Source organism: Siphateles boraxobius, unplaced genomic scaffold, assembly GCF_051911475.1.
Source record: "Siphateles boraxobius isolate OS27281-9 unplaced genomic scaffold, OSU_SipBor_1 33, whole genome shotgun sequence".
Lineage (NCBI taxonomy): Eukaryota > Metazoa > Chordata > Actinopteri > Cypriniformes > Leuciscidae > Siphateles > Siphateles boraxobius.
The window spans coordinates 5,028,241-5,038,149 of record NW_027508953.1 but is presented as its reverse complement, the minus strand read 5'-3'; the positions used below and the strand labels follow the sequence as shown (position 1 = coordinate 5,038,149).

Here is a 9,909-nt window from a genome sequence, read left to right as displayed (position 1 = left end):
TGGTTGAATCATTCACTCAGCTGATTTGTTCAAAACACTGATATTTCAGGAACGAATGAACTAATTGCATGTTGCTCAGAGACTCTACAGTTGTTTCTGCTTTGACTTTGTTTGGAACTATTAATACGACTAGTAAGCTTAGTATATTATCAGTAATGCATTTCAATTACAAGTGTCTGAGAATCTGTACATTTTGTTGTCCATGCAGTGTCTGGTGGATGTGGGGCAACCGAAGCCTATACTGTATCTGGCTATGGCTAGGTAATTGAGTTTAATATGGTGGAATTCAATAAACTAGATTCAATTTGGTTGCAAAGGTTTCAGTAAACTTTGGGCCGCAAGCTTAGGCCACCAATAACTTCACCATGTTCACGTTTACTAGGGTTTGGCATTCCCTGCAGGGAAAGTGTGTTGAAATGAATTTATTTAGACTGAACAAATTGTTAAATGTTTATTTTAGTAGGCATGTTACTTGTTGCTTTAAGGCATCATAGCACAAACGGACAACACAATGGTTTTGGGTAGTTAAATCTTTGCATGCATGCTGAAACAGATGAAATTGGAGATTTGTTTACATAATTGTATAGATACTTTGTATTAAATAGAAAAAGTTTCTATTGACAAAAACAACTTTCTTTCAGCACACTAACATAGCAGCCCTAGCCTACACAGCATAACAGTATGTTTACCTAATGCCCTGCACACTACATCTATCCAAATATTACTGTATATGGCAAATTAATATCTGCCCACCAATAATAAAGCCTTCAAGTAATGCACTCTACTTCAAAAATATTAGTCATGAAGATTGTAGAAACAAATACAAAAGTGTGGTTAGTTCAGTCTGCATTACATACAACATCTATAGTACCATAACAGTGTTCACACATCAGTCATAATGTTAGTAATTATTAAATGTAAGGGACAAATGATGTCATTACTGTTTATGAATTATGAAGGCTAATCTAATGAAAAGTCAAATGTCAAATATTGTACTGACATTTAAACATTTGAAAAAAGAACATTCATCACAATAATGTTTTTGTAAATTAAACACTGTATAATCACAAACAAAACATTTTGGAGTTCTGTTTTTTTACTAAACTCCTTAAAATCCCCTTTTTAATGAAACAAGTTAAAAGGGGTATTGAAACTATTTTGATAAGAATTTGATGAACACAATATGGTCTGCTTTAAGATGAAACGGTACAAATGTGTAATATCTAATCGTACCCTTGAATCATGCAATGAAAACACTTCAAACTATACCAAAATCCTACAAATAATATTTGTGAAATAAATAAGTTACAAACCGAATATTTACTGACCTGTACCTCAGCATTACATATAAAGACATTTGATTGGTCATTTGAATAAACACTTAAACATAGGTAATGATGATCTGAGATTATTGGCAGTATTTTCAGATTTCAAAGCACAGTACCATTTGAAGCAGAATAACTGCTAGAATTCCTACACAATAATGTCCATCTAAGATAGCTAAAGCACATCGTTGAGGTAAAGTGAGAGTGTATCCTATATAACCCACAGAAACAAATGACAACAGCATCAGTCATAATAAATATGTTTCCCTTCATGTTACGTTGGCATCCAAAAGGTTAACTAATGGAAAGCTCAAGTATAACGTAATGCTCTTAGTGCACATACCAGCGTGCTCTATACAAAAAACTAAAGGTGAATGTAACATTTCAAAATGTCAAAAGCTGCAGTGTCTAATGCTGTTCAACAGATCCTTGGACTTCACGATCTTCTTATGATTAGAAGAAGAATGTGAACATTAAAAATACAAAGAATAGCATTCTTCCCTGGAGTTTTAGATTAAAATGCACTTTGGGTTTTGGCAGCAAGGCAAGACAGACAGGAAGTGTAAGTCGAGACGAGAGAGAGAGAGAGAGAGAGAGAGAGAGAGAGAGAGAGAGAGAGAGAGAGAGAGAGAGAGAGAGAGAGAGAGAGAACAAGGGAGATGCATAGTAGAAGACAAGAAAGATAAAAGGAGCAATAGAAACATGGGAAAGAGTAAACAAAGGGGATGTAGAGTAGAAGACAAAGATAAAAGGAACAATACATTGTTACAGAAAGAGGAGAGAGTTTAAGTAAGAAACTGAGAGAAAAGTGAGAGAATTATGAGAGGAAAGATCCATAAAGCATGCATACAGTAATGTCACGTTGGAGAATGGGTTCAACCAGTTCGGGCCACCTAAAGGAGAAGAGAAATTCTGTGTCAATTCTACTTGCAAAAATATGCACAAACGACACAATGAACAAAATAAAGTCATGATCATTTGCATGAAAACAACTTTTGTATTCGCATTATCTGAAATGCTGTTTTCACCTGGGAAATACTGATGCCGGTCAGTTTCTCGATGGTTTCAGGCAGTTTGGTCATGATGTCAAGCACTTCCCCTGTCAGCTTGGCTGCGCCAATCTCTCCACCTCCGCTGGAAACCATGGTGACTTTATTGGCAGCTGACAGAGGCTTACTGATTTCTTCGGCCATCTAATGGATAGAAAAAACAGTTCACCATCAATACACAACAGCTCAAACTGCATCAAACTGCTTTCTGCTCGATGTGGATTTGTAGTCCTTGCAGGATGAGGTAACACTTTATTTCAATGTTCCACTTTAGACATTCTACTAGCTATAACTTACGGTGAGTTCACACTTGGCATTTTTGGCGACCCTAAAAAGGACAGAATGCTCAAGAATACCCATTTTTTCTTGTCATAGTTGAGATGTTGCCCAGTACAGGCGTCAGAACCGCGTCTCCTCGCAGCAGATCTTCATTTGTGTGTGTGACGGAGGGATTCCTGCCGCTGTTTTGACTCCTTTACACATTTTATAAGCTCATGTACGAGTTCTCAGCTGGTCAAAACACCATCATATGTAGGCTATGCACATACATAGAGCGCATTTAGCCCAGAACACAGCATTGTTTTGAATGTAAGTTCTGTCTCAAAAAAGCTAACATATCCCTATGCCTTTAGGTTTGGCCCGAACTTTGCAACTACATGCCAACTAATTCTACAAACCCGAACATCTAACCCTAACAGTCTAATTTGAGTTAACTTTGCATAATGTAGATGCAAAGTTACTTATAGTTAGTAGAATATCTAAAGTGGACCATCAAAATAAAGTGTAACCCAGGATGATTCCCTTTTTTGCAGTAAAATGCTATATTTTTCTGTGTTTTTTTCTCTCTCTCACCAGTGGCAGTTTCTCCAGCAGCATGTCCACCATAGCTCCTTCTTTGTATTGCTGGAAGGCCTCAGCCTTCTTCGCCATCTGCTCGGCCTCGGCACGACCTTTAGCCTCCACAGCGTACGCTTCGGCCTCTCCTCTCACCTGTTCAGAGCAAGTGTGTGAGCTAACATATCTTAATTTACAAACACAATATCTGCTTTGTGAAGTTAAGAGACAGATAACGTATAACACATACAGTTTTGTTTTAAATATAAGGTCTTATTACTAGAGATGGAGGATCACTTACTTTGATGGATTCGGCCTCAGCTTCTGCCTCCATGATCAGCTGAAGACTGGTGGAGAGCATAAAAAGGACAGATGATGTCAGAGAGAGAACACTTTACAGTCATAACTTATACATTCAAGCACATGCAAAGTTGAGCATCTTCTCAACATTTCAACAACAAAAAACAAACTTTTCCAGGTCTCAGCTAAATCTACAGTGTTTGAAATCAGGTCAAAGTAGATGATGTTCACAAGCAGTCAATGAAGAACATAAGCAAGCATTACGTACATTGGTTACAAACCTATATAGGTTTATGCAGGAGGTAAGACTGAAATTGACGTTTTAGGCAGTTCAGACTTGATTTTTTCTTTTAGGAGACAATGTTTGTCGTGTCCTTTGACCTTTGAAAATTTGCAGACCTTTTTCATTTACAAACAGCTATATTACACACTACATAGGTGTAAAGGTAAAAGGTATGATACAATTTTACTAAGATTTTACTTAGGTAAAATCTGAACAAGCATAGTAGGGGCACTTCTATGCTAAAATAGTCTTTTTGAAATTTTATATGACAGAAATTACACACTAGTACACACAAAAGTAATTGGTAAATGTTTGTGGAAATTGACCTTCACGTTATATGTTAGAGGGGTCATTGGATGCAAAATTCACTTGTTTATGGTGTTTGCATATAAATGTGTCTTTGGAGTGTGTGGACACAACCACCATACAATGAAACAAATCCATTCACTCCTTTTTTAATCCTCAAAAAGTCTACACACTCCCAATAATCAAGCCGTTTGGATTTTCTGAACAATATGATGTCATATTGCTCATGCTCCGCCCACGACCACTGACGGACTGTCCCGTATTAGCATATTTACACCCTCAGCCATTTGACACCCCACATTGAAGAGAGGGGTGGGGTTAGCAGTTGCTCATTATCATTTAAAGAGACATGCACCGAAACGTGTCACAGTGAACAGAGCTGTTTCTGAGGAGGTAAAAGGGTGTTGTTTTACACAACCATTGAGGAATTTTAACCTAAGTATGTTACAAACTTTACATGAAGACCCTAAAGAATCATACCAACTTGTGTAAAATGGGCATCCGATGACCCCTTTAAAACAAACAGGTAGCTGAACTGAAGGCACATCCATCTCACCGCTCGGCTTCTGCCAGTTTCTCCAGCCGGTATCGCTCGGCATCAGCTGGTTTCATGACTTTGGCCTCCAGCTCTTTCTCCTTGCGTGTGATCTCCTGTTCCTGCAGCATGATTTGTTGCGAGCGCTCCACCACCTGCACCTGCATCTTCTCCTCCTCGATCTGCTGCTTCGTCTTCGCCACCTAATGCAATAATTACACAGCAGGATGAAGATTACCTGAATAAATGCAAGTCAATTTACCCCCCCCCCCCCTCCCCCCAAAAAACAAACATGCCATATAGTTATGTTTGCCAACCACCGCAAGCATTTTTGATCATATTCACAAACTTTCATGGCCCCCAGAATATTTTTCTCCTATAAATATGTAAACAGTCAACATATAAAATGTTTTAGTCTAGCTTCATTCACACTTGAATGTGATTAAATTTCATTAAAAAAACATTTGGGAAAAAAAGCTGAGAAAATTGTGTTTTTGTCAAAGACTTTGTCTGGATTCAGAATGTTTATCAAAACGTAGATCGAGTCCATCAACTCCCCCAAAGCTTCACAGTCCTATACCTCGTCCTGGGTTTAACATTTTCACCTGTAACGTTAGGCAGTTTTGATTTTTATGCTGTTGAATTATTGGTGATCATGTTAGCTTACTTTTGCGTAAACAACTTTATCTGCTCCTTCTTGTTTATGTAGATATTTTACATCTCCTGTTTTTGGATCCAGAGATGCTGTATTATTTCAGAAGATCCGTAACAGCGCCCCCTACCGTCTAACAGTGCACGGATTGCCGGAAAAACTTGTCAATGGCGGGAAAGAGTTAACAAGAACCCCAAAGATACATTGAAGCACTAGAAAGTCTTTCACATCATTGATGGTTACCAAAAGGTTTGTTTGTAGTTTTTTTTACCTGGAGCTGATAGGCCATTTCAGACTCAGCTTTTTTGGTGAAGACCTCAATGTCGTAGACAGCCTTCTTTAGCTCGTAGTCTCTCTGAGCCTTAGCCATCTCGATCTCATTCAAGTACTGAGCAGAAATCTTTTCCTGCATAGCATGGGCCTCCTACAGAGAGCAAGAGAGCAAATGAGAGAGGCGTAACATGAGAACATTTTAACATAAATCCTCAGTGATATATAGAAAATAGGCTGTATTTAAAATAAAGTTCAGGAAAGGCTCACCCTGATCACTGCATCTCTTTTGTTCTTGGCTTCCCCAATACGTGCATCCTTCTGCACTTGTGCTGTACGGGCTTTTCCCAAAGAGTGCAGGTAATCCTGAAAGAAAACGGCTTGATTCACCACTCACATGGTATCATTTTTACAGTTTTAAAGCATATAAACAGACTAACAGACCTGTTCATCGTGAACATCCTTGAGTGTGTAGCTGACCACACTGATGCCCATGTTGACAAGGTCAGATGAAGCCACCTTGAACACCTGTTCGGAGAACTTCTTGCGGTCTTTGTAGATCTCCTAAAGAACAAACACACAACCCACTTATTTAGTTCATTACTTGTAACGAAACATCTAAGTCATCATGCTAAATGAAGTCATGATTTCACTAAGCTCAGGACTGAAAGTGCAGATTTTGAATACTAGGGGCCAGGTTTACAAAACAGGACAAATTTGACTGAGATCGCAATCCCATTTTATGAGGGTGATCAAAAACCATAGATTGTAAAAAAAGATGGGCGACGCCCTTTCGTTCTCTTCCATTGGCGAGAAGTGAAGCCGTCATTGTCCCGATATGGCGCTGACATCTTGGGACTTGAGTCAGCGCAGTTGCGATTTCTGGACCAGACATGAGTAGTGAGCAGGAAGTAAAGCCGCGAAATCAACGTCCCGCTCTGGTCCCGCCCTCACTCTCGCTGAATCAATCGTAAGCACGCGCCTCTGCTGCAGAACAAATCATTATGACGGTGTGAAATAAACAATTATAGAAATTTAGATATTAAATTTAAAGCTCCAATCTCCTCAGTCCTCCAAAGATCTCGAAAAAAAGTCCGTCGCTGCTTCAGTGACTACTTTGCTCAGAGAACCTGTCAATCACAGCTGTCAATCATGTACGCCAGAGCGCCGTTTTTATAGCATCAAATAACTAACTAAAAACAAACTTATTTTAAAAACAAACACTTGAAATTACATCGGTGTGATGAAATCTACAGTAAATGACAGAAACTATCTTTGGAAAAAAGATATGTGAAGTGTAATTTAATTGTTTAGTTGGTCTCACGTCCCATTGAATAACATGGGGAGGCGGGGTTTATGAACTATACTAGGACCGGTCACCGGGGGGCGATCGAGATGCTTTGGCTTCACTTTTCAGGGCTTGTGCGGCACACTTGTCAAAAACGCACTGTTTTTGTGTGTGTCCCTTTAAATGCAAATGAGCTCCTGAGGGCGAGATCCAAGAGCTCATGTGTTAGCATCTTCGATTACCTCACACAGACATGCACTGACATTTTTTTTAAAACTTTTAGCCTTTTATGTTCAAACTGGAAAAGGACAAAGATGTAGAGACTCAAGAAGAAGTGACAACATGTAAATAATGGCACAAACCTTAGTAAATCACACTGCATGATTCATTTAAATACTTTCCCTCCCATAATTTATGTGTCTGAATGGGAAACTCCTACAAAAGCATCAGCAAAACAAATATCAAATGCCTTTTTCATTGCTAATTTCTCACTGTTTCTTTAGTAAATCCTGTTTTGTTTTTTATCACCAAAAGAGGGTTTGTCCTGGTGCAAGCTGTTATAGCGGCCCTATATCTAGTTTTACTGTTTATAATGTTGCAGAGTGCCATACATTTGCAAGGTGAGCACTATTTGTGCACTTTATCTATTTACCTCGACGGTCAGGTGAGCAATGATGGCTCTCTGGTGGCCCTCCAGTGTTTCCAAGGCAATGTGAGCAATCTCCCCCTCTGACTTTCCCATAAACATCTGACACGCTGCAGCCAACATCTGCTTATTCTGGCCCTGAATCTTCATCTGTAGGAGAGGCACATAATCTGTTTAGCCACATAATCAACAAAAATGACTTACTACAGAAAAGTTATTAAAGAAGGATGTGACAAAAATGACAAAAACAGGTTCTGATTTCCAAAACCCATATGAAATGATGTTTATAGCTTATTAGAGAGTGTGTGTTATGACCTGTGCAATTCCAGTGACAGAGATGGGCACTCCATGACGCGTGTAGACTTTATCACTCTTTACATTTAGCGTCAGAGTGTTCAGAGAGATCCTGTAATGGAAGAAAGAAAAGAAGCTAAGATTTGTTTATGCAAAACCACACATACACATACATATACATATATATATATATATATATATATATATATATATATATATACACACAAACACACAGAGTGAATAATACCTTTGAATCTGCTGAATGCATGGGACAACAAACACTCTTCCACCAGATATCATGACCGGTGGAGAGCGGCAGAAACCTGAGGAGTCCAATAACACATGAGAACATGTTTTCATGATTTCTACTGAAAATATATCTCTGTATAAACACATTCCTGTGATGTTTAGTCTTACCCGACACCACCATTGCCTCATTGGGGCCGCAAGTGTAAAACATTTCCACACTATGGGAAAACAGCTTTGAGAATTATATGCAAAGGGAAAAAATATGCTGAAAATTGGATTCATTCCCTAATATCTCACACATACTTTATAATAACAACTGTATTATTCTGCTTTTGGTAATTTACATTTCAGTAAAGGAGTATTTATTTTTTGTAATTGTAACATTCTATGACACACTATGCATAACCATAACAATAAATCAGTTATTTTGTACTTATGGAAAACAAATTGCTGCCATAATACAGGTGTTTAAGAAAGTGCTGTAGTATTTTTTTTCTGTCATATAGTGTTTTGTAGGAAAACAAAAATACATCAAATACATATTTTTTACCCACATATGGCTAATTCGTATTTTATCATAGGGAACAGTATGTGTAGGATAATTTGAATCCATGATTCATAGAATTACACATTTATTTTAGTACATGACATAAAACGCCAAAAGTGAAAACAACTTATTTGGGTCAAAATAGACTCGCAAAAGCCACAAACAGAACACTTAAAAAACAACTCTATTAAACTTAAACAACAACTCTATTTAACTCTTAAATATTTTAACGAATTATATGTACTTATAGCGTACAATAATGCACACAATATCTTGCAATTTGCATAAACCTGGCTATGCATTTAAGTAGGTTATCGATCGATCGACTCATGCGATTTTGCTTCTCGGAAATGGTGGGCTGGGTTGTTAATTAAATAAACGTTTGCAGAACATTTCGGGAGGAAAAAGCATAATACCATAGCATTACATATAAATTCATTAAGGTGTTATGCGTGACAGATAGTAAAATACGAACTCTCGTTATTTATCACAATTTAGCTCTGATAGGATATATATATATATATATATATATATATATATATATATATATATATATATATATATATATATATATATATATAAATTCATTTTGGGTTTTGAATTATGGTATATTTTTTAAATATTGAATATGATCCCGGGTGCGGTGGACAAGGAGTGCATTAATAATTACATTAGTATAATCACATTAGTGTAACAGTATTAAATCCAAATAAATATAGCCTTATCTTAGCTATTACACTAACAGCAAACTGTATTTTCCTGCTAGACTGAAAGTAAAAACAATTACTGCGCCTATAATCTCGCAATATTGTATTGGGCGGCGGAGGGATATTAATCCAGTGTTTACATCCAGCACGTCACGACAGCGTAAAAGCTCTCGAAACAGACTGCATAGAAAACAGGAAAATAATTATCAGGAAAAACTCTTACCGTTGGGTGAATGGTTAGTAAATATTAACCGAGTTGATAATAGCACGATATTGGGTTACCGGTATTTACTAAATGGTGTAAAATAAAGACGCAGTAATCCAGCAGGCTGTAACTAGCAGCAGTGTATGATAGTGATGATGATGATGATGATGGCGCCCCGCCCGGATAAGAGTCACACAGACTTACTGGCGCCATCTCACGGTGAGACCTAATTAGAGCAGTTCTTATGAATTGCGTGTTCATGTTTTAATCATCGTATATGTAGACTACGGCCTACGGGATAAAAATTGTTTCAAATATTAACACTCACATAGGCTAGCTGCATAACCATTAAAAAACCCACTGGTGTAAATCTATGCAATTATAATATAATACAATTAATAAATTACCCAGCAGAGAAA

General features: G+C 37.6%; 1 protein-coding gene across 5 annotated transcripts; it reads right to left on the bottom strand.

The window, feature by feature from the left end:
* Positions 1-438: 438 nt before the first annotated feature.
* flot1a (flotillin 1a) lies at positions 439-9,675 on the bottom strand. Of its 5 annotated transcripts, none has more exons than XM_077195029.1 (14): positions 9,509-9,583; positions 9,313-9,345; positions 8,200-8,267; positions 8,030-8,105; positions 7,804-7,894; positions 7,495-7,638; positions 5,999-6,118; positions 5,825-5,920; positions 5,556-5,708; positions 4,654-4,835; positions 3,510-3,555; positions 3,227-3,364; positions 2,354-2,518; positions 439-2,218 (listed from the first exon to the last, which is right to left on the bottom strand). In XM_077195029.1, the coding sequence occupies exons 3-14, from the start codon at positions 8,240-8,242 to the stop codon at positions 2,201-2,203; spliced, it is 1,272 nt and encodes a 423-aa protein (XP_077051144.1). In that variant the 5' UTR covers positions 8,243-8,267; positions 9,313-9,345; positions 9,509-9,583; the 3' UTR covers positions 439-2,200. The 5 variants fall into 5 exon arrangements, 4 of the variants coding, with proteins under 4 accessions (XP_077051144.1, XP_077051147.1, XP_077051146.1 ...); XR_013190141.1 differs by lacking the exon at positions 9,313-9,345 and having other exon boundaries at positions 1,964-2,022; positions 2,086-2,218; positions 8,200-8,263; positions 9,509-9,651; XM_077195032.1 differs by lacking the exon at positions 9,313-9,345 and having other exon boundaries at positions 8,200-8,263; positions 9,509-9,675.
* Positions 9,676-9,909: the final 234 nt, after the last annotated feature.

Excerpts from the sequence above, each read along its gene's own strand:
- flot1a (XM_077195032.1), bottom strand. The coding sequence starts at position 8,242 with ATGTTTTACACTTGCGGCCCCAATGAGGCAATGGTGGTGTCGG. Across the intron at positions 7,639-7,803 it reads CTGTCACTGGAATTGCACAG|ATGAAGATTCAGGGCCAGAA; the intron begins GTCATAACACAC and ends CCTCTCCTACAG. Across the intron at positions 6,119-7,494 it reads TTGCTCACCTGACCGTCGAG|GAGATCTACAAAGACCGCAA; the intron begins GTAAATAGATAA and ends TTTGTTCTTTAG.